Here is a 27,422-nt window from a genome sequence, read left to right on the forward strand (position 1 = left end):
GCGAGTGAAACGTTAACGAGAAGGTCTCGGCCGAAGTCATAGAGCTGTAGAAATACAGATACATAACCTTTTAATACATATTCACAGCACAAAATACACGACCATTAAAAAGTTTGGGGTCGCTTAGAAATTTTTTGAAAGAAAAGCACATTTTCCCCATTAAAATAACATGAAATGGATCAGAAATCCAGCGCAGACGGGGTTAATGTTTTAAATGACTATTATAGCTGGAAACGGCTGACTTTTTTAACGGAATCTCTTCATAGGCGTATAGAGGCCCTTTATCACTCCCATCACTCCTGGGTTCCAATGACCCTTTATCACTCCCATCACTCCTCTGTTCCAATGGTCGTTTATCACTCCCATCACTCCTGTGTTCCAATGGCCCTTTATCACTCCCATCACTCCTGTGTTCCAATGGCACGTTGTGTTCGCTGATCCAAGTTTAAGTTTAAAAGGCAAATTGATGGTTAGAAACCCTTTTGCAGATTACGTTACAGCTCAGTGACCCCAAACTTTTGCACGGCTATGTATAACACGTCATAGAAGTTTAAGGATGTTGGTCCATTTAAAGTGTTCTATTTAAGGATTTTTGAGTAAAAATATAACGAGGTGTAACGTTTGTGTTTTTGCTCCCGACGCGTTCTGATAAATTCGTCAGAAGCAGCCGGTTGGATGGAGGGGCTCCGGCCTTCGGATTTTTGCTCCCCTAAGGAGCGGTAATCGGGGTTTATTGGTTTATGGACCCATTTAATTTCCCTCGTTGAAACAATTCAGCATTTAACCCTTTCTTTGAATGCAAATTATAAAAATAAAATAAATCGCTGGGCTGAAGATTTCTTAAATCAGGAAAAAAAAAAGGGTTTTAAGTGAGTTAATTGAAAGCATCGATAATAAGAATAATCATTTTTGTTGGCAGCAGCTGGGGGGGCTTTTGGTGCATTGAGCCAAAAAATTATAGAAATTCAGCCAACAAAACTGCCTTCGGGGAGTCTCCAGGCAACGATCGCACGCAGGAGACCAGAAACCGTGACCTCATCTTAGATTCAGGAGCCAGATGTCTATCCCATGCATGTTTAATCCCCTCACTGTATTACCCTCTACCACTTCTGCCGGGAGGCCGTTCCACTTATCTACCGCCCACTCAGTTAAGAAAAATACTGCAAAATTTTAGTTTAGGGTCAGGCACAGAACTCCCGGGATCTATGATGAGCGCAGCAGACGATATCGCCCCCCCTGATGTGATCTAACATTCAGATGTGCCGAGAATCCCCCAGCAAAGTGCTTTCCGCGCGTTCAATAATTAAACCCCCAAAGTAACCTCCGGCTCTGATGGCGGCTGATTTGGGCAGAATATAAAATTATGTTTTTATTACAAAAAAGACAAAATATTTATTTCAAGCAAAGGTGTGTTTCGAATGGGAGACTGTTATGTCCTGCAGGATGAGAAACATCACAAGTGGGGTATATAACATTATAACAGAGGCAGGAGGCAAAAGGGGCCGTTTAACCCCAAACTATGAAAACACTGATATTAAATAAAACACAATAAAACAGTTTATTTATTTGAAAACAAGTAAAATGACATCATAAATAAAATGCAGGGGGGGTCTGTGTTGAACCCCCGGGGGAGAAGAAATGGAACTTTCTGCCACTTCAAGAGCAAGAACCAGAAGCAACATTTAACGGCGTTACACCGTGTATAATAATAGATACATCGCTACGGAAGCCGCTGGCGATATATAACATAACGTAATGTATAGCAGGTTAGATATCAGCTTATTCAGATAGAGCGTCGGGTTCCCTACCACCAATACCTGGCTGCAGGGCTCGGTAAACACGGCTGCTACTCGGCCGGTAGCTGGTCGGCTGCGAGGCACTCGGACTCGTAATTCCTCCGCAGATGTCTCAGGAAGGTCCGCAGGCTGGCCGGGTCGAGGCGCGAGTTACGAGCTGTCTGCACGAGCCTCGCGGCCAAATGATAAGCCGCCGTGTGCTTGGCGCTGCGCGGGGAGCTCGTCTGTTTCTGCTGTTTAGTAAATAACGAGAAAAAGATAAACGCAAAAAACACATAAACAGCCAACTAATGTTCCCAACATCCCCGAGACAGGAAGGGAATAGAAGGGAGATGGGGGGGGCATTTAAATACATAGTTAAGGGGTTAATAATGGGCAACAAGAGACCGGAATCTACTAGAATCAACAAGAGACCGGAATCTATGGAAACACTAAAGACTGAGATGGAATGGAAGGAAGTTTTACTTTACTGAGAGGGTGGAGAAGTGGAACAGCCTCCCAGCAGAAGTGGTCAAGAGGTAGAGGTAAGGGAAGACCAAGGACTGATTAAGGACTAGATTGACTTACACTTTAAATAAATGTTACAAATATATCTGTTACATTTTATCGAATCCTACACTAAATAAAGCTCACGGGAACCCCCTTCCTAACTTCCTGTTCCTAGGGTCGGCGTGATTATTCCTCCCCATTTAGTTATCTCCACCATTGTGGACTGTTTATACTTCCTGTTACCGGCGGCCGCCCCGTCACCACCCGGGGTACTTACTAAGATCCGATCCGCGACTTGGTTGGCGATGCGATTGGCATCCTGCAGGAGCGCCGCTGGTAACGAGGAGAGTTCGGCCGCTTTCAGACCTGCGGGGCGAGGCGTGATTATTAGCGAGCGTCAGATGAATGAATAGCGCGGCGTTCATGTGACGGAGGCTGCGTTACCGTAGTTCTTCTCCGTCGTGTGGCCCCTGGACAGCACGTAGGTGTACGAGATGGACTCCTCGCGGCCGGATTTGGATTTCACGTGCTGCACCTCGAAGTGATAATTTTCCACGTTTGGATACATCGTGCCGAGGTGACAGAGCTCCAGGAAGTGCGTGGCGAGCAGCGTGAACGCCTGGGGAGGAAACACGGCCGGCGGGGGTTAAATCGCGGGACCAGGGAGGGGCAATTTCACATGCGCAGCAGATCGCAATGCCTGGGCTTCGTCAGCATTAAATCTTAGGCCCCTCCCACCCCCTGTCTATTTATCACTACCCCTGCGTCTCCCTCCCTCCCACCCTGTGTCTATGTACCACTAGCCCCGCCCCTCCCTCCCACGAGGAGCGGACAAGCTGCCCCTGGACATCTTCCCCGTGACTAATGTGCGTCATTCTCGTTAGATTCGGGTACCCTGACAGTACCTTCGTGCCCAGGAGGTATTCACAGACGGCGTAACAAAGGCCGATCCCTTCCTCTGCGCTGGTGCCTCGGCCCAGCTCGTCGATTATAATGAGAGACCTGGCGTTGGCGTTCTGTATGATGTACGTCACCTAAAAAACACAATTCATTATATTCACAATTTTCGGGTATTCACTATCGTATTTCCAACACTGAAATGTTTGTGGTAATGGGGCATGTCTGAACCTCGGCTGCCCCGCGGCAAACCCCCCCCCTGGGAGTCCGCTTAGCGACAACTACCAGGAAACATATTACAGAAAACATGTGTCTGTGTGCCGGACTGTCACGTAACCAGCTACATGACAACACTAACAACCCCCGGGGGCCGCCAGTAATCACCCCCCCCCCCCCCGCACAGCACTGACCCCGTGTGACATTTCTCACCAACCTCATTTCTCACTGACCAGTCTGCCTTATAAATGATAGAAACCCAGAACCTGCCGGCAGATCGGCCCCATCCGGCCCCCGTCTTGTTGCTGTAAAGACTCAAACCTTAATCAGTCGTTGGTCTCGTCTTAGATTCAGGAGCCGTATGTCTATCCCATGCATGTTTAATCCCCTCGCTGTATTACCCTCTACCACCTCTGCTGGGAGACTGTTCCACTTATCTACCACCCTCTCAGTGTCGAATAAACTTGAGTCCCTATTACAGACAGTTTGAAGGAATATTTGCACCTCTTTCATTTCTTTCATAAACGTTGATGAATTTGTTTCAATGTCGTCATCCATCCCGATTCTGGTGAATATCTGCTCAGCAATCCTGAAGGAGGCGTATTCGGCCGGGACGAACGACCCTGCGATCCAAACAGAAACTCATCCCAGATCACATTCCCTCACGGGTCAGCCTCTGCCACATCTGCTGGGAGGCTGTTCCACGTATCTACCTCAGTAAAGTAAAACTTTCTCACATATTTTCTCTATTCTGCGTTTACCGCAGCTCTATGATTCTTATACCATGAAGAGCGTTCATTCCGTCACCCCCGGGGGGCAGAGCGCAGGCTGCGCATGGGAGCTCCTATGGGAGCCGGGGATTGGAAGCTCACGGGCAGAGTCGTTCTGCGCATGTTGTATCTTTGGGTGTAAATGTTAAGAAAACCCCCCGTATTTAAATTGTACAGCGCCGCGGAATATGTTGGTGCTTAATAAATAAAGGATACTAATAATAAAAATGCCTGATTAACCCTTGCCTGTAATGTGAGTGTTAGACACCCCCGAGGCTGCACTGACACCGGTCACAGCGCTGGCCCCGGAGCTATTCCTAAAGCCCATGCGCTGTTTAGGGGTCCAGGCCCGGCTCCTCGTTAATTATAAGCAGAAACGGAACCGGCCAACTCCTTTTCTTCCCAGAACCGCAAACATTAAATCAGCCATGACCCTGAACACACGATAGAGCTATAGTGACACATTGTTACATCCGCCTCCGCGCCAAGCTGGTAATTTACCTGGAGATTAGGTCTCTGTTGCCACGCGGCCGGGGGGGGGGGGGGGGGGGGTAATCACCAGTTTATTAACGCTCCGTTCTTTAGCATTCCCCACATTCCTCTGAGGGCTGTTATAGTCTGACAGATATGTCTCCTTTATTAGACCTCAAACTAACACTTACGAGACAGCTACAAGACGGCTACGAGACAGCTACAAGACGGCTACCAGATGGCAATGAGATGGCAACGAGACGGCAACAAGACAGCAACGAGACGGCTACGAGACGGCTACCCGATAGCAATGAGATGGCAACAAGATGGCAAGATGACAGCTACAAGACGGTTGTTCTAGGTCAACGATTTTCATCGTTTTCATTAAAATTCACACAGCCAAAAATCACGCCTTTTCATCTAAACCTTACAGGTCATTGACGGCTATTAACGTAATTAAAGCCACAGGGTCCGTAAAAAAGAGCAAATGTTCAAACAATACTTTTAAGTCAAATTGTATTTATTATTATTTATTATAAATTTGAATATTTAGTAATTTTTAGTAACATTTACAGATAAGTGTTTGCTGTTTGCAGCTCTCAGATAATCAAGTCGATGATGGATAGTAAAGTATAAATGCAAAGGGGTTTCTCTTCGTATCGAGGGGATCCGGACTTTTATATTCGTTTGGATTGAATCGCATTGTCCGATTACTGGAGGATTTCAGTGATTACTGTATACAGCGCTGGGGGTTATATTACTGTATACAGCGCTGGGGGTTATATTACTGTATACAGCGCTGGGGGTTATATTACTGTATACAGCGCTGGGGGGTTATATTACTGTATACAGCGCTGGGGGTTATATTACTGTATACAGTGCTGGGGGTTATATTACTGTATACAGTGCTGGGGGTTATATTACTGTATACAGCGCTGGGGGTTATATTACTGTATACAGCGCTGGGGGGGTTATATTACTGTATACAGCGCTGGGGGTTATATTACTGTATACAGCGCTGGGGGTTATATTACTGTATACAGCGCTGGGGGTTATATTACTGTATACAGCGCTGGGGGGTTATATTACTGTATACAGTGCTGGGGGTTATATTACTGTATACAGCGCTGGGGGGTTATATTACTGTATACAGCGCTGGGGGTTATATTACTGTATACAGCGCTGGGGGTTATATTACTGTATACAGCGCTGGGGGTTATATTACTGTATACAGCGCTGGGGGTTATATTACTGTATACAGCGCTGGCAGGGCCGGCCTTTGGGGTGTGCGACCTGTGCGACCGCACAGGGCGCCACAATCCAGGGGGCGCCGCCGCGGGGTCCGACGCCACCGTAGGCGTACGTAGCGGGGGGGGCGGTCCGCACCGGGTGACGCTCATCAGGGGGGCACCCGGCAACCCTCCAGAGACGGACAGTAATGTCCGCCGCTGGAGGAGCAGGCTCGCTAGGGAGCGGTATCGGAGGTCTTTAACAGACCTCCGGCTCCCTTGAGTGATTTTAAGCCGGTTCAAGGATCTCCCTCTGTTAAAGACCTCCGATACCGCTCCCTTGTGATCCGCGCGGCAACAGCTGCTGTGCGCCGGGGTTTGTTGTTAGATCCCGGCGCACAACACTGAAGCCGCGCCCACCGCTGTCCGTGCCCTCTGACCCGGAAGAAGACAGAAGAACTGAAGAAGAGGAGGAAAAGAAGCTGTAAGGAGAAAAGAGGAAAGGTAGGAAAGCATTGAGTGAGAGTGAGAGTGAGAGTGGATTGGATTGGATTAGTATGTGTGTGGATTGGTATATATGTGTGGATTGGTGTATACGTGTGGATTGGTATATACGTGTGGATTGGTATATGTGTGGATTGGTATATATGTGTGGATTGGTATATATGTGTGGATTGGTATGCGTGTGGATTGGTGTGCGTGTGGATTGGTGTGTGTGTGGATTGGTATATATGTGTGTATTGGTATATGTGTGGATTGGTAAGTGTGTGAGAGTGATGGGTGTTATGCTGTACCATTCCCAATGTCTTTTTCATCATCTAATTATGCTCTAAAAGTACATCATAACTCCCATCATTCTATACTGTTCCATACAGAGCTGGGAGGCAGAGGCCTTGCACCCCCCACCGCAGGACTCCTGAAAGGTAAGTGAACTTCAAAGAGGGAAAGGGTAGATAGGGAGAAGGGAGTGAGAAGGGGTAGATAGGGCAGAAGAGAGTGAGAAGGGGTAGATAGGGCAATCATACTCCTATCATGCCAAGTCTGCGAGTACATCCTGGAATCTGGGCATGATAGGAATGTGATTGCTGTTAATTATATATATATATATATATATATATATATATATATATATATAATATTGTTATTTAATTGTTTTGTCCTATTTTGGTGTGTTACTTACTTTAAATAAAAGTGTTAGATTTTTTTATGGTGTGGGGGGGGGGGTCATATTCGGTTTTGGCCAGGTAAATGCTGCACTTTCGGTTTCAGTCCAGAATTCGTTTCGGTGCATCCCTACTACTAAGCCAGACAATGAAGTGGTAGGCCTACACCACATCAATGTTTGGCGTAGTATATAGTGATTGGGGTTTTCTTACAAGTTTTGTTACAAGTTTTTATTCCTTTCTTTTTTTGGGATGGGGGGGCGCCAGAGGAGTAGTCCGCACAGGGCGCCAGAACACCTAAGGCCGGCTCTGAGCGCTGGGGGGTTATATTACTGTATACAGCGCTGGGGGTTATTACTGTATACAGCGCTGGGGGTATATTACTGTATACAGTGCTGGGGGGTTATATTACTGTATACAGCGCTGGAGGTTATATTACTGTATACAGTGCTGGGGGTATATTACTGTATACAGTGCTGGGGGTTATATTACTGTATACAGCGCCGGGGGTTATATTACTGTATACAGCGCTGGGGGTTATATTACTGTATACAGTGCTGGGGGGTTATATTACTGTATACAGCGCTGGGGGTTATTACTGTATACAGCGCGGGGGGTTATATTACTGTATACAGCACTGGGGGTTATATTACTGTATACAGCGCTGGGGGTTATATTACTTTATACACGCTGGGGGGTTATATTACTGTATACAGCGCTGGGGGGTTATATTACTGTATACAGCGCTGGGGGTTATTGTTACAGGGTCACCGTACCCAAGGCTGGGTCCCCCTGTTTGAGGGCTGAGGAATCACCAGTCAGTCCCTCATATGGATCGCACTCAGCTATCCACGGATCATCCAGACCACCATTCGTAGCAAACCAAGAAGAACTCTCTTTATTACAAACACACAGAACTTTATACAATCTCAATGCAATGTGTACCGAACCCAACCCCCACTCCCATCAGCCACATCCCATCACAAATCCCATCAGTATACAGGGGATGTATCAGGTGAGGGGATTACAGAATACAATGGGTTCCCCCACCTGTGTTATCCCCCCTGTAGTGCGGGGGCCGTCTGGGCAGACAGGGCTGTGTTGGCTGATTAAGAGCCCCAGCCAGATTATAGGATCGTCTCTTTGAAGGCTGGGGCTGAATCCACATCAGTCTCTGGGCCGGTTACACAATAAACACAATATAATATATTACCGGGTCACAGTATACGGAACCGGACACAAAAGTGCTCCGTGACCCGGCTAAACTTCATATGACACATGAGCCAGCTAGCCTGGCCCTGTCACAGTTATATTACTGTATACAGCACTGGGGGTTATATTACTGTATACAGCGCTGGGGGTTATATTACTGTATCCAGCGCTGGGGGTTATATTACTGTATACAGTGCTGGGGGTTATATTACTGTATACAGCGCTGGGGGGTTATATTACTGTATACAGCGCTGGGGGTTATATTACTGTATACAGCGCTGGGGGGTTATATTACTGTATACAGCGCTGGGGGTTATATTACTGTATGCAGCACTGGGGGATTATATTACTGTATACAGCGCTGGGGTTATATTACTGTATACAGTGCTGGGGGGGTTATATTACTGTATACAGTGCTGGGGGGTTATATTACTGTATACAGTGCTGGGGGTTATATTAGTGTATACAGTGCTCGGGGTTATATTACTGTATACAGCGCTGGGGGTTTTATTACTGTATACAGTAATATAACTGTGACAGGGCCAGGCTAGCTGGCTCATGTGTCATATGAAGTTTAGCCGGGTCACGGAGCACTTTTGTGTCCGGTTCTGTATACTGTGACCCGGTAATATATTATATTGTGTTTATTGTGTAACCGGCCCAGAGACTGATGTGGATTCAGCCCCAGCCTTCAAAGAGACGATCCTATAATCTGGCTGGGGCTCTTAATCAGCCAGCACAGCCCTGTCTGCCCAGACGGCCCCCGCACTACAGGGGGGATAACAAAATAGACAAATCACCAGGTCCAGATGGCATTCACCCCGCGTTCTAAGGGAGTTAAGTAATGTAATAGACAGACCCCTATTTCTAATAGTCAAGGACTCTATAGTGACAGGGTCTGTTCCCCAGGACTGGCGCATAGCAAATGTTGTGCCAATATTCAAAAAGGGGACAAAAAGTGACCCGGGGAATTATAGGCCTGTTAGTTTAACCTCTGTTGTGTGTAAACTGTTTGAGGGTTTCCTAAGAGATGCTATTTTGGAGAATCTCAATGAAAATAAATGTATGACTCCATATCAGCATTGGGTTTACAAGGGATCGGTCCTGTCAAACTAACCTGATCAGCTTTTATGAGGAGGTGAGCTCAAGACTGGATCGGGGTGAATCGCTGGATGTCGTATATCTTGATTTTTCCAAAGCATTTGATACGGTGCCACATAAAAGGCTGGTACATAAAATGAGAATGCTTGGGCTGGGGGAGAATGTGTGTATGTGGGTAAGTAACTGGCTCAGTGATAGGAAACAGAGGGTGGTTATTAATGGTACATACTCTGAGTGGGTTACTGTTGCTAGTGGGGTACCACAGGGGTCAGTTTTGGGTCCTATTCTTTTTAATATATTTATTAATGACCTTGTAGAGGGATTGTATAGTAAAGTATCAATCTTTGCAGACGATACTAAGCTCTGTAACGTGGTTAACACAATAGAGGACAGCGCACGATTACAAATGGATCTGCATAGGTTGGAGGCTTGGGCTGGGATGTGGCAGATGAGGTTCAACACAGATAAATGTAAGGTTATGCACATGGGGAAGAAAAATCCAGGCTGGGAATATGTATTAAATGGGAAAACACTGGGGACGACTGACATGGAAAAGGACTTAGGAGTTTTAGTTAACAGTAAATTTACCTGTAGCGACCAGTGTCAGGCAGCTGCTGCTAAGGCAAATAAAATCATGGGGTGCATCAAAAGGGGCATAGATGCCCACGACAAGGAAATAATTCTACCCCTGTACAAGTCACTAGTCAGACCACACATGGAATACTGTGTACAGTACTGGGCACCAGTGTACAAGAAAGATATAGTGGAGCTGGAGAGGGTTCAAAGACGGGCAACCAGAGTAATAAGGGGAATGGGAGGACTACAGTACCCAGAAAGATTATCAGAATTGGGGTTATTTAGTTTGGAAAAAAGACGGCTTAGGGGGGACTTAATAACTATGTATAAATATATAAGGGGGCAGTACAGAGATCACTCCCAGGACCTATTTATACCCAGGACTGTATCTATAACAAGGGGACATCCTCTACGGCTGGAGGAAAGAAGGTTTCTACACCAGCACAGACGGGGGTTCTTTACAGTAAGAGCGGTGAGATTATGGAACTCTCTGCCAGAGGAGGTGGTAATGGTAAACTCAATAAAAGAGTTCAAAAGGAGCCTGGACGTGTTTCTTGAAAGCAATAATATTACAAGTTATGGATATTAGATTAATAGGGACAGAACGTTGATCCAGGGATTTATTCTGATTGTCATATTTGGAGTCGGGAAGGAATTTTCCCCCTGGTATGGGGCAATTGGCATCTGCTTCATAAGGGTTTTTTTGCCTTCCTCTGGATCAACACAGTAGGGACACAATATGTATATAGGTTGAACTTGATGGACTTTGGTCTTTTTTCAACCTTATGAACTATGTTACTATGTTACTATGTTACAGCGCTGGGGGGTTATATTACTATATACAGCGCTGGGGGTTATATTACTGCATACAGCGCTGGGGGTTATATTACTGTATACAGCACTGGGGGGTTATATTACTGTATACAGTGCTGGGGGGTTATTAATGTATACAGCGCTGGGGGGTTATTAATGTATACAGCGCTGGGGGGTTATTAATGTATACAGCGCTGGGGGGTTATTAATGTATACAGCGCTGGGGGGTTATTAATGTATATAGATCTAGGGGTTTACACTCTATAGAACACAGAGCACCATCTATTAAAAACGTATCCTCATTTCTTACCGATTTGGGCCATAATCTGACACAGGGCGATCTGCTTCAGATAAGTCGACTTCCCGCTCATGTTGGGTCCGGTGATGATTACGGAGTTGCTTCCCTCTGTCATGTACGTATTATTACAGATGGGTTTTCCCAGGGAAATCTTCTCCAGGATCGGATGCCATCCCTGTTTTATTGCTAAAGTATCTGTGAATTCCGGGCGAACTGGGAAAAAAAAGAAGAACGTGGCAAGCGGTGAGAAGACCAACGAGCGGCTGAAATGCAGTAATGGCTTCAACATTTGTGTACGGAGAGCAAAGTCGTTTCGGGTGAATTTTAATTGAATTTCGCAACCTTTGGTTCAGATGAAATATATACCGTTTATTACCTTTCAAAATAAAGTTCAGTTTAGAACACATTACTTGAGTTATTTTCCTCACCCTTCGTCTCCTTCACATTTTGAACGGATAATGAATTTCTTTGGGGGTCCTTAACGATTTTCGGGGATTTGTACGAATGCACAAATGAAGCAAAAATTGTTAAAGAACGAGTCTGCGCAAATCAGAATCCACGCGGCTGACGGTCTCTCCGAGGACTAACGCATCAGACGTGGGAACATGAAACGTACGGACTGCGAGTTACCGTAGTCTGAGAGCGTGCAGGCGTGAGCCAAGGACAGCAGCATGTCCAGCATGGAGACCGTGTCGGATAATTTATAGAGGCAGTGGATGTGTTCGTAAATCTCACTGAGGAGTTTACAGATTATTCTGGAAAAAAAGAAACAAATCGTGGAGAATGACATCAAACTGTGACACGGACGCCGATTGGAAACCTTGTAATACGACCAACACCATAATTACGACCACCGCTGTCCCTCCACGGGCTTCAGACAAGCAATGTCACTTAACCGATCCTGCTTTTGATTTATATTATTTAATACAAAATAAATCTGATTACAAATGAATCAAATAGTTTGTTTCTTTTATGATTAAAAATCCGCCTCGCATCTCCTTCATCGCTCAATGAGAAGCAGCCAAGACACGGAGCGCCGCGTGGCTCACGGGCAGCGCAAAGACCCCAATAAATGCTTTATTTCAGCAATTGGCAAGAAGCAAAGCTTTCGGTCCCAAATATAACAGGTTTTATAGCGGCTGAAATAACATTATGTCAAAGTTTGGATAAAAGTGGGAGAATGCGACCACAGCATCTATCATTTTTTCCATAACAAGTTTAATAACTAATAAAAATAATAATAATAAATAATTTACAAAGCTGCTTTATTTTGGCTCAATGTTTTGGAAAATAGCCTTAATCTTACAGATATGACATGTGATAGATTTCTCGGAGGGATTCCTGGCATCTCTCGTTCATTTTAATTAAATCCACAGATGTGAAACTGTAGGTATTTTTAGCTCGAGTCACCTGGAAGAAATAGGAGTCAAACATGAACTGAACAATGACATCACTCGGCAAAGGCAATGACATCACTAGAATAATTTACGTCTGGAGGACAGAGCGAGGGCTGAGTGAGGTCTTACAGCAGGTGGAGTAATGGGCTAATGGCTTTAACCTACTGACAAATTCTATATTGACTTCCCGTCCGGCGTTAGAATGGATTCAAAGTCACCAGCGAGAGTGATTTACGCCGTCACTCGGTTTGATTAGTAAAATGAGAACGGTCCTTTGTGACGAAGAGTTTTGGGACGACCTCATGAGAGCCCCCGCTTGTTCACCTTGACGAATTCAGGAGGAAGCGTAGCCGTGGATTTCACGCTTCCATCGGTGTTCATCTGGATGAAAAAGCCCCTGGCGGTGCTGAAGCTGGTCTTCAGGGGTAGATTGTGTTTGTCGGAGAGCTGCGAGATCATTCCTGGGGGACGGATACAAACATCAAGTTATTTCAGCAAATAATCTATCTGTCCTGCAGGGCCCACCGAAGTGTGACTGTAATGCTGGATACGATGCCGCTATATCACTGACGGAGTGACATGTAGATTAGATTGTAAGCTTATTTGAACAGGACCCTCGCCGTTTGTTTCTGTCCAAATTGTTAGTTGATGCACTACTGGACATGTCCTGTTTACTCCATTGTACAGCGCTATGGAATACGTCGGCACTATATGAATCAATAAATAATAATAACAGTAAACCCATATTAATGATGCAGACCCCATTATAGCAGTTGGTGTAAAGGTTAAAGACAGCTGCAGCTCATCCCGGCGGGAGAAGGGAACACGTGGAACATACGTGGCACATACATGGAACATACGTGGCACATACATGGAACATACGTGGCACAATGCAGATGAAACATCACAGAGATAAACGACACACCGTTATACCCAATGGATGGCTGAGGGTTATTACCAGCAATATCATCTACGATTTCTGCGTAGGTCCTCCGTGCAATGTCCAGGAATTCATTGATATTCGGCCGGACGGCGTAGCATTTCTGGGTCCTCATGTTCAGGCAGCCTTTAGTGTATCTCGTGTCATCGTTAACGACACTCCTAATTTTTTCAAGAATTATATCAAACCTAAAAAAAAAAAAAGGTTGCAACTCGTTTTTCTACAAAGTCAGGTAGTTATACACAGAGATGCGGTTATATATATATAGAGAGAGAGAGATTTATATATTTATATGTATGTATATATATATATATATATGCCGTACATTTACAGCCTAATCCCGTGACGTGGTGCAAAAATACATCTCTGTCTCAAGGCCACTTATAAATTTTGTCCAGTCCCCCCTCAACCTCATCACATAGATCAGGGGTTCTCAAACTGCGGCCCTCCAGCTGCTGCAGGACTACATCTCCCATACTCCTCAGCCAGCCCCTTAGCTGAAGGAGCATTATGGGAGATGTAGTCCTGAAGCAGCTGGAGGGCCGCAGTTTGAGAACCCCTGACATAGATTGTAAGCTCATAAGAACAGGCCCTCTTTTCCTTCTGTAATTGTATGTTTTATGTCAGTTCATATTAAAGTTAATTTTGAATATTGTCAGTTTTATGGGATCTGCTGGAGTTCTATAAATAAATGTAATTTGATAATGATGAGATTGTCCAGTATATGATATTTAAGTCTGCTCGGCTCCTTAATGAATTCCCTTTGTTCAGCTGCTATTAAGTGGCGGGCAAATTGCAGATTCCGAGCGTCACTGAACTAAAGCAATGCCTGGGCTTCATGGGAATGGAAGCTTTACCTGGACAGCCAAGCGATGTTACCCCTGATCCTAATGCCTTTCCCCACCTGTCACATTAACCATGTCCTCTTGTTCATTGGGAAGCCCCCCCCCGGTACACGGTGTCCTCTGCATACAGCGAAGGGCATAAGACACGTAACTGCCTAGCTGTTTAGAAATCAAATCCCACGAAATATACACACTTATTTTCTTCTAGGGCACATGCTGAGCATTGTGGGTGTTGTAGTTCCAATAGATTAGGAGAGCAATCTGTTGTATTCCCTACTCTGAAGTGTCGACCGGATCGGAGTGTTTTGGAAACAATTACCTCTTATCTTCCAACGATGCCGAGTACGCTTTAAGAAGATGCGTCTTACAGTTCTTTAGTGCAGCCTAATAAATGGGAACAGGAGAAAATGTCACACTTTTGGCAACAGAAATGGAAACGACTTTCAAAGACTCCCAAGATACCCCCCCAGGGACTGGACAAGAACGGTGCTAATATAATGACCAGCAGTTTAAAGAGAGGACTTAAATCTGTGATTAGGACGACTATGACGACATTTGTGGAAACATTAAACCCTTAAGAATAAGACCAAAAAGTTCAAATAATGGAAAATAATTTAAATAATAACACCCAGGCTTCTATTATTTCCCTGAGAGATGCTTCATCGGGTCCTGGCGGTGCCCCTTTCTCTTGCAACGACATCGAGCTGCGTGTGAAGAGTCTGCCCGGTGCCCCCGACTTCGCGTACCCCAGGGATTGGGGTTTAATTAATATATACGATGCCACTTAACGCGCTAGACCAGGGCAGGGATTCTGCATACCCCGGCCTAACGGAAAGTAACTTAATGGATCTTTTATTGAGATCTCAGTGCTTAAGATAACATATCTGAAACCTGTGCCCTGTCCGCGGCCCTCCGGACCGGAGCTGTGCAGCCCTGGGCTGGGCATACCTTCAGAGGGTCGATAAGCTCCAGCGTATGCTTCAGTGAAATCAAATAGCTTATTTTGGCGTCTGCGGCTTTATCCTATTAAATAAACAAATTATCCAATTCAGATACTGGTATTTTATTCATCATCACCGTTACGCCATTATTTACACATCAGAGCGGCCAATCGGATTCGGTTTTACTTTTCCAGAAGCAAACACAAGCTTCAGGCTACATCCCGACAGGCTATATATCGGTCGGCGTGATATTTTGTGGCCTCTATAGACGGATAATCAGGTTAATGAACGTTTGCACAAAGTTTCTGCCGTTTCTTTACGTACCGTGTCCTGCTTCGGAATCTGAACTATATTGGAAAGGAGATGTTCCGTGTCCAAAAACCTGGAAAGAACTAAAAACACATCAGGCTTAGCGGGATATTTATGATTAAATGTAAAAAACGTGAATACCCAACCGAATGGAGCCTCTGGATTCCTGTGACGTGTGTGTCGGCTGGCGGAGGCACGGAGATCCTGTACGTCACGGAGGAACCAGCCGTACATTCATTTCCCGCTCCTATCGGATCCGAATCGCCCGAGACGCGTCTCCCAAACTCTCCCCACCTGACTGGAGCCCGAAATACATCTCCTCGTCCTCCAGGAGCTCCTGCACACAGTCCAGCCGCGTGCTGAGGGTCTCCAGATCTGTGAGGGGCTCGAGGATATTGGAGCGCAGTCTGCGGCTCCCGCCTGGGGTTCTTGTGTGATTTAGGACAGCAAAGAGCGTGTGGCCATTCCTTTGGAGACATTAAAACATATTATATGAATCCTAAACGGGTTTTATGGGAAGGAGAATACATGAGCTATAGACGGGCCGGGTTTCACAGAACAGATATCTTCCTGGAGAACCACATTTTAGGGCCAACAACGGTAACCAAAATTAGGGGAAGCTTAAAATTTCCCACCGCTGCCGTTATTAACATGGTAGTTTTTTTTAGGAAATAGGGGGCTTCTGTGTGCATTGTGTTAATTGGCACGCACCCCCAGCCCAGAGTTACATATTTATATCTCAGAGAAGCAGAACTGTTGCTTTTCATATATAAATATAAATCTCATTGTATCCCCGCTGTCTATTCCTGTACGCTGTATTTATTTCTAGATTGTAAGCTCTTTGAGCCGGGCCCTCCTAAACTTGTTGTTTCTATAACGGTTATGTTATATACTACATATTATGTCCTGTCTACCCATTGTACAGCGCTACGGAATATGATGGCGCTATACAAAACAATAAATTATAATAATAATAATGCGTAGGAGAACGGTCTCAGCTACTTTATTTTACTCATAGAGAGCTTAACGGCTCCAGCAGAGCACCATCGGAAATGAGACAGACTATCCCTTTACACAAACACGGAGGGGACGTGCGCTTCTCCAAACGTTCCGGTTGGTTCGGTAACGGGTGAGTGTTTCACAATTAACAGAATAAATGTGGCCAGATCTCCAGGATACCAGAACGAAGATATTCCGAGCGTAGCAGTAACTCTCGCAGAGGATACCTGGAGTCTCTGGTGTTGACTAAAAGCTCGAGGTTTTGCGCAGAAGTCGAATCAATCAGAGCCGTTTGTTCGCTTCCTTGAAAGCGGATCTTGAGAGATTTCGGAGCGTAGACGGCATTCTGAATAAATTCCACATATTTGAACAACGCAGCGACTGCGGCGAGGCAATAGTACCTGCGATAAAAAACCGACATTCGTTTTATTTGTAATTCCGATTAACTTTAACGAACATTTTAATAGCAAATACATTTTCTGTAACAAGCATCTGGCAGCCTCACCCTGCCAAATCTATACAAAAAAATAAATAAATAAAATAAAAAAACGAATAAAAAAATAAAATATTAACAACATGCTTTATAACAGGAAATTCTACACTAATATTTAATAAACATACTTAGACTGCACTTCCATCAGGACCGTGCCGAATTCTGGGGCGCATAACTGCTCAATATATTCCAAGCCTTTGGTTTCATTGAAATATTTCCTCTGCACAGAAGTGAAGGAAACGTCCTGCAAATAATAAATTAATAAACACCTCGTTTTACATTCATTTCAGCTCAGAAATTAAAATCCCGGAAATCAGATAAAATAATCGACAGAAATATCAAGAGGGGCGAAGATCAGGGAATGAAACGTTTTTAACTGGGGGGGGGGACATTTAAGTATATAAATGGATTTGATAAAGCACAGGAGGGAAGTTTATTCCAAAGGAGGAGAAAAGTTACAACAAGAGACCAGAATCTAACACTAGAGAGTCAGAGATGGAATGGACGGAAGTTTTACTTTACTGAGAGGGTGGTGGATAAATGGAACAGCCTCCCAGTAGAAGCGGTAGAGGGTAATACAGTGAGGGTATTAAACATGCATGGGATAGACATACGGCTCCTGAATCTAAGACGAGACCAACGACTGATTAAGGTTTGAATCTTTACAGCAGGAGAAACGGACGACTAGCCGGGGGCCGGATGGGGCCGATCTGCCGGCAGAGTCTGTGTTTCTATGCATTAAAGGCGCAGTATTGGCTTAATGGATGTGGAATCACCTTAAAGCTCTCCGTTATCAGGCGGAATAGCTTCGTTGAGCTGCCGCTCTCGCACGCTGTATTTGACATCAGAATTTCCAGCGGAGACAGAATCTGCAGTCTGGTTATCACCTGAAACCGTTTTGGGAAATATTGTTGCAAAGCCCATTAATGACATTTTCTGACATCAAGTACTAGTGCGATGTCCGCCTATGAAGAGCTTCCATTAAAAATCAGCCGTTTTTACGCAGAAATCTCAGGAGCTTTTACCTTCACATAAATTGTGTTGTCTGCAAACTGGGATAACACAACTTCAGGGTTCTTTAGGTCGAGGCTGGCCATTCCTATCTCCCCCCGGGCCAGTCCGCGTCCTTCCACTACAGCTACAATAATCGAAGAGGCAGACTGGGCCGATACCGCGGACGATGAAGTCACTGAAACAGAAACATTTACTGCAACTTTATTTTATATATGTTTTATGTTTATATATATATATTCTATATATCTATATATTTTTTAAGTATGTATTTTATATATGTATATTTTATATAAGTATATGTTTTATGTATATATATATATTTTATATATATGTGTAATGGGGATTAAATATATATATATATATGTATACACGATCCATTAAAAAAAACAAAAAAAACTTTGAAAACCCCCAGAATGGCCTATTTATCGGGCAGTGGAAGCACATTATTTTTTCTTAAAGGATTAAACTGATCCTTGTTTTAATTCCAATTGATTTCTGTTTCATTCATTATTTCGAATAACCAGGGGGCTGCCGGCTATAATCTGATATCAGGGTCTCCGCGCAGGCGCTCCGCACGGACACATTCTGCCTCCCAGTGGCTGCGCTCGGTATTGCATCCGGCTGTGACTCAGTTCTGCCAGCGGCACGTTAGTCTTCCATACAAGTAACGTGAAGAATCCGCACATGCGGACGGGTTCAGTAGCCGGGGTGAATGCAGGGCATTCATTTAAGTGTATCTTTAAATCATGACAAGTCAAGGTTTCCATGACGACCGGTATCAGAGACCTCTGGTGATTCACTACATAGAATCTTCACCGTGGGCTATTAAAGGGTTAATATTTCAGGGGCAGCTCCTTGGCAGCCACAGAACTAACCAGACACAAGAGGACCGGGTCTCATAACCGGCGCGGGACTCGGAATGCTATCACCACCTTATAGCACAAACACATATTGGGGTAGAAGCCCTTAGGCCAGTACCTGAGTACCCGGTCACAGGGGTAGGTATTTTGGGTTTGGCGAGGAAGCCTGGGGCCGCTTTGTCCGCACGGCCGCTGTCGGGGCCCCTCGCCGAGGAGCTGCTGGTCACGGAGGTGAAGTTAAAGGCGCTAATATTTTCAGCAAAGGAGCTCTTGTCTGCGAAACAGGAGTCTGCGGAGAGAATCCATCGTTACGTAACCCGGAGCGCAGCGGGGGCCGCGGATACACAGCGTTAGCGAGCGGCCACGTCTGGCACACGCATGTCACATGTGAGCACACGTCTGTAACACGTGTCCCACGCATGGATGTGCTTGTGCGACACGAGGGTGCAGTGATTGCTCCACGGAGCAGACATGTTATCCCCCAATTTCATACATACCCCCAAACCTCTCATATACCCCCAGCCCCTCATATACCCCCAATCTATCATATACCCCCAATCTATATCATATCCCCTCACCCCCTTATATACCCCCAATCTATCATATCCCCCCAATCTATCAAATCCCCTTAGCCTCTCATATCCCCCCAATTATACACCACCCAGCCCCTCATACATCCCCCAATCACACATCCCTCAGCCCCTCAAATAACCCCCGACCTCTCATATACCCCTCTGACCCTCACACCCAGACCTTCGAGGCCTCCGCTGTCCGCACCTATTCCCTCTCCGGTTGGGGGGGTCGGGTCGCTGCTGTTTGATGTCCAGGGCCCCGGTGTCGCCCCCCGGCGGATAGGAGTGTGGATGAGGCTGAGACGGAGCCCCGCGGAGCCGGACACCGGGATTCCCGCCATGTGTGGATGATCTGGGAGGCCTGCCGTTCAGTCAGGGCTCAGACACCCCCTCGGCAGCTGCTCAAATACCCCGGTTACTCCTGCCTGGGACAGGACAACGAGCCTGTGGGGCAACAGACTGTATGAGAGGTAATTCTGGCGTGCAGGAGCAATCACCATGGCAACCATGGGCTGTCCCTGCTACCTGCCCCACTCCCCCGATCTCAGCCCAAAGCAGACACTAATACTACAAGTGACAGGGCCCGGGGCAGTAATGATAGGAAATACCCCCACTTTCCACTCACATTACCCCAGTACAGAAACACACGGTACCCCGGTACAAACTGGGCAGGCACTGGGGCCATTTATAACATACCCTACACCCAGTACAAACCGGAGCAGGGACCGGGTACAGAAGCGCATTACACCCGGTACTAGGTGGGGGCAGATACCGGGGGCCGGTAAACGAGGAATCAAAGCTCCTGCGGCCATCAGTGGCCCCGGGGCCCCTCAGACACACGGCTCTTCATACTTCTTTATTACAATCCACCACGCACGGAGCCCGATCTCCTCCGTCTTTTGTTTTTGCGGCGGAAACCTATATTTGGGGAAATAAACGCGGACGGCGTCTGAAAATCAACCAGTAAAATATCCCTGAAAACCCACAGAACGGACGCCACAGCGGAGATTCCGCACACATCTCGCCTTAATTTACTCGTTTATACAACAAACCCCCTCGCCCCGAATAAACAATTACCATTCCGAGGGGCATTAAGACCAGTTTCAAAGGGGGGAAAAATGATTTTATTTAACCCTTTGGTTCATCTGCTGCTCCACGTGTCTCTGCCGGAGCCTGCGGCGAGGATCAGGTCTGAATAAATCCAGCTGTTTTCTAACAGATAATTCCACATAATTTACAGTCATTAAAAACCGATATATTTTCATCATATGCAAACATTTTTATCTATATCGTAGATACGTTCTTCCCATCAATAAATAAACGTTATCTCACGGAACCGCTCAGCAAACGCTCTGTTCATATATACTCTTTAAAGGAAATCTATCGTTGGATCGCTAGACCTCTGTAATCCAACCCGATCGGTCCTAGAACCCTTAATACAGAACCAAGAACTTAATTATTGTTAATGAATGCATTTTAATACATCGTTCAATTTTATCCACAATGCGAAAAGCCACTTAAATCAACCGATACGTTCACATCTGATGTAATAAATCTCGGGAACCATTATTGTTACTTCATAAATAAAATAGCAGCTCTCGACCCGCCACGCGCTAAAATACAAAAAAATAATAATATTCAACAAAAAAACTTGAAAACAGACACATTGTAACCCTGAAGCCCGCCCAAGTTTAGCGAACCGGCGAAAACGTTTCTTCTTATATTTAAACTTCTTTCCTGCTCCGGCCAACGAGGGGAAACGTAAAACGCGTGCGATACCAACGGCAAAACATGGCGATAAACGTGTTTATTAATAAAGATGTAACGGTTATAGTGTTTGTTTCACTGGTGGCCCTCGTCTTGCTGTAATCGGTGTGATGAAGGGGGTTCTCGGGGGCCGGGGGGGGGGGGGGGGGGGACTCTAGCTCAGGGTTTCGGGTTGAACGTTTATTCGCCGAATGATTTCTTCCGGCATGCAGTACACCGGATTCACCGGCTTAATTCCTTCTTCTCCCAGCAGAGATAACCCAGCGATTCCGAACAGCGTGTGAAACGGATCGACCTTCGAGGAAACACAGAATAAAAAATATTTAAAAATTACATAATGCCTTTTTATATGCCCCCCCCCCCATTTGTTTGATTTGTATGAATTGTTCATGTCCCCGGTTGCCGATCACCTACCATATCGCCTGGTCTGTCGGCAAAACCGCCCGTCTCTTCATCTTGGCACGCCAAAATAAACAGGCGCAGTTTGTCTCTGTCAATCCAGTGGAGTTTCCCGATTATTTTCAAGGAAGCCAAAACCCACCATGAATAACAAACGTCCGGCAGCTAATAAAAAAAATATAATTCGTATGTATATTGTTTGTATATAGTATGTTAACGTTCATACGTTTGGGGTCACTTAGAAACGCCCTTGATTTTGAAAGAAAAGAAAATTGTCCCTTAAAATAACATGAAATTTATCAGAAATCCAGTGCAGACGGGGTTAATGCTATAAATGACTACTGTAGCGGGAAACGGCTGATTTTTAACGGAATCTCTTCATAGGTGTACAGAGGCCCTTTATCACTCCCATCACTCCTGTGTTCCAATGGCCCTTTATCACTCCCATCATTCCTGGGTTCCAATGGCCCTTTATCACTCCCATCACTCCTGGGTTCCAACGGCCCTTTATCACTCCCATCACTCCTGGGTTCCAATGGCCCTTTATCACTCCCATCACTCCTGTGTTCCAATGGCCCTTTATCACTCCCATCACTCCTGGGTTCCAACGGCCCTTTATCACTCCCATAACTCCTGGGTTCCAATGGCCCTTTATCACTCCCATCACTCCTGGGTTCCTTGTTTTCCATGAAAACATCTCAGTGACCCCAAACATTTGAACAGTATAAATATATATATATAAAGGGACATGGATAATTCCATAAGCCCAACAAGGTCAGAAAATATAAGCACAAGGTGACACCTTCGTCTCTGAAGGAAAGTCCTCCTGGGTTTGGAATTCTTATGATCCCACCCATTAGCGAGTCGGGGGGCACATACCTTCTCGGGTCGCCCGTTGAGTCCTCCGGAGGGTAACTGCCGTTCACAGAGCCACCAGCCCAGCAGGTCAGCGTTGATTTGGTGAAGCTGGTCAGTGATGGCCAAGAATCCTGTGCAACAATAGATCTAGAATTACAAACATAAGGCCTTAACGGCGCTGCATTGGAGAAATACGCGCGCAGCTTGCATACGGGAAGCGGCGGACATGGACGTGCGACAGCGCCCCCTACGAGGAGTGTAGAGGGGACGAGATCAAATGGAAAACTACTCCGTGCACCATGAACCGCTGGCGGTAATTAACAGCACAGAATCTTTTTCTACTTAATAAATCTTCAGCAATAAAGGACAGATCTGAATATATGCACCGGGCTTTTAAATGAAAAGTATGGGGGGGGGGGGGCTGCTTTGGATTGGATGCAGTCAATTCCAAAGATATTCTTTTCCTTAAAAAAAACCAAGGTTACAAAAACACAGAAACGGCTTATTTCAGGGTTCATTTTTACCAATCGGTTCATTTTGCTTCCTGATTGCAGGAAATCTTTTCCTACCTGCCCGGCGTGAGACTCGGAGCCCGGTCTGCAGCCAAAGCCTCCATCAAAGTTCATGCAGGACAACACAAACTCTATGGCCTTCTGTATGTTAACAGAGTCCAGCCGGCCCTGCAGGGGCAGAAAACTGGTTAGTACGGAAAAAAAGGGAGAGACTCACAGACAAGACAAGGTATCTGCAAATAACCCGGGGGCACCACCAACATTATCAAATAGAACCCGCCCGCAGATCGGCCCCATCCGGCCCCCATCTAGCCGCCCGTTTCTCATGCTGTAAAGACTCAAACCTTAATCAGTCGTTGGTCTCGTCTTAGATTCAGGAGCCGTATGTCCATCCCATCCATGTTTAATTCCCCTTACTGTATTACCCTCTACCACTTCTGCTGAGAGGCTGTTCCATTTATCTGCCTCCCTTTCAGTAAAGTAAAATTCAGTTTCCAGATTTTGGATTGCTGCCGTCATAATAAAGCACGTACATCAAGCGGCAAAATGTTGAATTTGATCAAAAAGGATATATTTGTTTCTGGAGAATTAAGTTCTATGTGCAGAGCGTTGCCGAGCCACACAATCCTCCTGGCCAATCAAAACTGCGGACGTGCGGCAAGCTGTTCCCAAAAGCAATAAAAAATATAATCGTAAACGCCGTAACACTTTAATACGATGACCCTCTTTAGGTCTATGAACACAAATACGGTAACCGGTTATCTTACCAAAAGTGCAAGCGCTGCAACGGCGCAAAAAGAAAACCGGGTGTCAATTTCCCCTGAAATACAAAAAAAATTATACAATGTAAGCAAAACAAACAACACAATAAACACGAGAGCGCCGCAGACTTCCCAGCCGCAGCACAGTTCTTCCTCGATACCGGATACATTACTGTCTATAACTCCGCTCAGGCAACACAGCCCTTTAACCCTTCAGACACCACATGACCCTGCGGGAAGCCTGAAACTTCATATAACTGTTAATGTAACAGCCGCCGTCCGGAAACCAACAGAATACCGTGAAAATAAGAGCAATGAGAGACGCCGGCTTTTGTACAGCGTCTTCAGTTGTAATAAATCCCCTGCGGAGAGCGTACGCTCAGAGACGAGTGCTCGCCGTGACCCAGGAATCCTCTGCGCTTTCCCCTCTTTTGGACTCGATCAGCCGTTTCACTCCCTTAAATGCAGTTATTTTCCCAAATACTCAAATATTTACATTAAAAAAGGAAAGAAGACATTACCCCACTTGTCTCCAGAAAAAGATCCATCCTCTTTCTGCAAGCTCTGGACGTATTCCACTATTTTATTGGTGTCAACTACAGAAAGGCTATCGAAAAGTGTGAGAATCTGCAAAAAAAATAAATCACAGAATTAAAGGAAATTAAAAAAATAATAAAAAAAAAAAACCCTTTTCACATTTTTTCACACTTTTTACATTTCACTGCAACTGATGACAAACCTGATTCTAGTAGGTAAAGTAATAATTATGGTGGCGAGGCTCGTGTGCTGCAGGTACAGAATTCTGAACCGGGATAAGTTTTCAGTTCAGCTTAATCTAAGACACCACAAAGCGTAAAGCAACTTTTTTTCTATTTATTATTTTTATAGCGCCATCAGATTCTGCAGCGCTGTACACTACAAAAGTGATCAGCGCCGCCTCCTCGCAAACAGCCAACTTTAAATTGCGATCTACACGGAAATGAGAATTTCTCCAGGGAACATCGTGCCGCAGCTTCCCACTCCAGCCAATCAGCAATAAGCCGGCAGCGAGCGAAAATACTCGCGCATTCCAATAGATACGCTGCTGGAATTCTAAATAACAATCGTCTCCATCTGTTCTGTCTCTGGGATACCGATAACGCGGAATACTCCGGCGCATTATGACGCAATACCTGCACGGCGCTCAGAGTGTACAGCAGGTGGGGATCGTGGCCGATGCTGGCGCTGAATCCGCCGCAGTCGTGCTGGCACGACGCGATAAAAGCTAAGATTTCGTCTTTGTTCATTCGATGCAGCTCCCCCATAAGGTCCATAACGGTCAGCCCCCAGTAGACGCCGCTCATGCGCAGATACTCCGACATGCAGTATTCCTAAAAGCGAACAGACATCGTATTAGATCTCTATAGCACCATCATATTCAGCAGCGCTGTACAATTTATACAGCATTTTTAATCTTTAAATGATATCTTACTCATAAAGCCTTTACGTATAAAGTTATTAAAGAGCATTTTTTTAACCCCTCGTGTAAAATAAGAATCTGGCGCTGCATTTAAAAGGATCTTATTTCTGGTCTCGTGTAAAGGAGCCGCAGGGTTCAGGCGTGTGAAATACGTGTCAACGCTGTAAACGCGATACGGGGGACGAAAGCGGGGGCGACACAGGAAAGCGCAGAAGAAATAAGGATTTGCCGAGCCGCACGCACGTAATCATCTTTCTTGGCTCCGTAGGATTCGATGTACTGCGCATGCTTGTCGAGCATCAGGGTTTTGGGGGCATCGGGTTTGACGATGACGTCCTTCTGGGGGGTTCCCTTAAAATAGAAATAATAAAAAAAAATATTGATTACATGACAGAGAAGCTTCATCTCACCCCAAATATGACCGGGGGGGGGCAGATTGGGGGTCTGAGGCAGATGCCAGGGGCTGTGCCCTCAGGCAAATTTAAGAAGCTGCTTCATCTAATAATGAAAAGTCAACGTTTGCCACTAACGGCACATTTTACGGTCCCGAGTAACAGTGACAGGTGAAGACTTACCATGGTGGAACCGGGCGGGGTCCTCAGTCCAATGGATCCTCGCCCACTTGCTGCCTCATTCACTGCCTGTCTGCCGGGCAAAGGGTCCTTTCCCCGGCTGCCCAACTCACTGCCTGTCTGCCAGGCAAGGGGTCCTCACCCAGCAGCGTTACTCACTGCCTGACGAGGGCGTCCGTCATCCAGCTGCCCTTTCGTTGCCTGTCTGCCGGGATGGGGGTCCTCATCCATCCGCCCAACAGTCTTTCTGGGGATTAGTGGCTATAAACACAATAAATGTCCCGCCCACAGACCCTGCGTAGAATGAAGAACTACAATTCCCATAATCCACCTCTCGCCTTATATAAAGCACATGCTGCCACCTGTCGGTTACAGGGTGCAGCTACGTGCCCCAGGGGCAGGAGTACTCGCAATCCTTGAAAACCCACAAATCTCACTGAGATTATTTGTTTTGGGACAAAAAATCTGTGAAATCAGTGGTTTTAACCCCTTCAATCCCAGGGGTTTTTGGTACCTCAAAGCCCAGAGCAATTTTGCCATTTTTGGGGTATGTCGGTTTAGCGATGATTCTCTTTTCCTGTGAATAGTGCACCCATGTAAACTATATATTGTTTTTTCAAGGAGAGATAGAGCTTTCGTTTGATACCATAGTTGGATGATTAGCTGAAAATTTAGAATGAGAAATTTAGTAAAAACTAGCGAAGATTAGAAAATTAAACTCATTTTTTTTTACATTTTCCCTCTGAATCCTCACAAAATTAGGTAAAGTGATGGAAAATCCCCTCCAAGTTTATTAATTCAGGTGTCCTGATTTCAGAAATACCTAATTTATATAGATTTTCCAGACTTTCCCAGCACCAGGGAGCATACTATTAGGTGTACAATTTTGTATAATTTTTATGCCTATGGCTTAACGGGTTTGGGGGTTGTGAACGGGGGCAGGAGGGTTATACTGGGTAGATGTTATGCTAGGGCAATGGGATGTAAGGTTTTTTAATAATTTTTTTATTATCTTTTTTTATATATTTGTTTTTAATTTATTTTTTATTTTAATTTTTTTACATTTTTTTTTATTTTTTATATATTATTTTTACACAGAAATGGTTAGAGGTCCTCCTAGGGACCTCCTGAACATGCCAGTGATGTCACAATGACATCACAGCTCACAATATAAAAAATTTTTGTATTATATTATTTTAATGATTTATTTAATATTATTTTTTAAATGAATGAACTTTTTTTTTTTTCTGCTTTTTTCTTTCAGGACGGGAGGGGGAGTGAGAGAGATGGTTTCTCACTCCCCTCCCCGCGATCCCCCTGCACCGATCACACTGTGATCTCTATGCAGGTCCTCACAGACCTGCAGAGATCGCAGCGTCTCTGTGCCTCATCGGAGGGCAGGATCGCGTGTTTGCAACTGCGCGATCGGGCACTTTCAACCGTAACAGCTTACCGGCTTTCATGCCGGAAGCTGTTACGGTAGATCGGGCAGCAGAAAGCCGGTGATGCCGGCTTCTGCTGCCAGGGGGGAGTCCAGGCTGTCAAACGAAGGGCTGGACCTACCGGGACATCCATAGGGGTTTCTTTGTGGGCGTTTTTTGGACGTCCCGGTACGTCTATAGGGGATTGAAGGGGTTAATAATTAATCCTTTGGTACTTCTTTCACATTCAACATTCTCTCCTCAGTCACTTA

General features: G+C 45.5%; 2 protein-coding genes across 2 annotated transcripts; both read right to left on the bottom strand.

The window, feature by feature from the left end:
- Positions 1-1,846: 1,846 nt before the first annotated feature.
- Positions 1,847-19,742, bottom strand: LOC149278403 (mutS protein homolog 4-like). Its single transcript, XM_089502017.1, has 20 exons — positions 19,583-19,742; positions 18,948-19,103; positions 17,981-18,144; positions 17,732-17,842; positions 17,084-17,199; positions 16,690-16,863; positions 15,758-15,930; positions 15,479-15,546; positions 15,162-15,236; positions 14,533-14,597; positions 13,387-13,556; positions 12,753-12,889; positions 12,338-12,441; positions 11,662-11,786; positions 11,044-11,244; positions 3,903-4,021; positions 3,191-3,319; positions 2,730-2,904; positions 2,563-2,651; positions 1,847-2,029 (listed from the first exon to the last, which is right to left on the bottom strand). Exons 1-20 carry the CDS (start codon positions 19,740-19,742, stop codon positions 1,847-1,849), a joined length of 2,694 nt encoding a protein of 897 aa, XP_089358143.1.
- A 1,580-nt stretch (positions 19,743-21,322) lies between these two features.
- On the bottom strand, positions 21,323-25,960 carry LOC149278404 (geranylgeranyl transferase type-2 subunit beta-like). The gene is made up of 9 exons (XM_089502018.1): positions 25,889-25,960; positions 25,401-25,508; positions 24,871-25,068; positions 24,220-24,325; positions 23,705-23,757; positions 22,995-23,105; positions 22,447-22,572; positions 21,583-21,732; positions 21,323-21,463 (listed from the first exon to the last, which is right to left on the bottom strand). Exons 1-9 carry the CDS (start codon positions 25,958-25,960, stop codon positions 21,323-21,325), a joined length of 1,065 nt encoding a protein of 354 aa, XP_089358144.1.
- Between the last annotated feature and the right edge of the window lie 1,462 nt (positions 25,961-27,422).

This window comes from Sceloporus occidentalis, unplaced genomic scaffold (genome assembly GCF_023333645.1).
Source record: "Sceloporus occidentalis isolate IW3139 unplaced genomic scaffold, rSceOcc1.0.p SCAF_190, whole genome shotgun sequence".
Classification (NCBI taxonomy): domain Eukaryota; kingdom Metazoa; phylum Chordata; class Lepidosauria; order Squamata; family Phrynosomatidae; genus Sceloporus; species Sceloporus occidentalis.

What these genes read in the sequence shown, in the direction of transcription:
- LOC149278403 (XM_089502017.1), bottom strand. Translation starts at nt 19,742, where the DNA reads ATGGCGGGAATCCCGGTGTCCGGCTCCGCGGGGCTCCGTCTCAGCCTC. An exon ending in ACAACACAATTTATGTGAAG is followed by an intron (nt 17,843 to 17,980) that starts GTAAAAGCTCCT and finishes AAACGGTTTCAG; the next exon opens with GTGATAACCAGACTGCAGAT. An exon ending in AAGTCGCGGATCGGATCTTA is followed by an intron (nt 2,030 to 2,562) that starts GTAAGTACCCCG and finishes TTTACTAAACAG; the next exon opens with CAGAAACAGACGAGCTCCCC.
- LOC149278404 (XM_089502018.1), bottom strand. Translation starts at nt 25,960, where the DNA reads ATGGATGAGGACCCCCATCCCGGCAGACAGGCAACGAAAGGGCAGCTG. An exon ending in ACGGACGCCCTCGTCAGGCA is followed by an intron (nt 25,509 to 25,888) that starts GTGAGTAACGCT and finishes TTCTATTTTAAG; the next exon opens with GGAACCCCCCAGAAGGACGT. An exon ending in TCAACGGGCGACCCGAGAAG is followed by an intron (nt 21,733 to 22,446) that starts GTATGTGCCCCC and finishes TTTTTTTATTAG; the next exon opens with CTGCCGGACGTTTGTTATTC.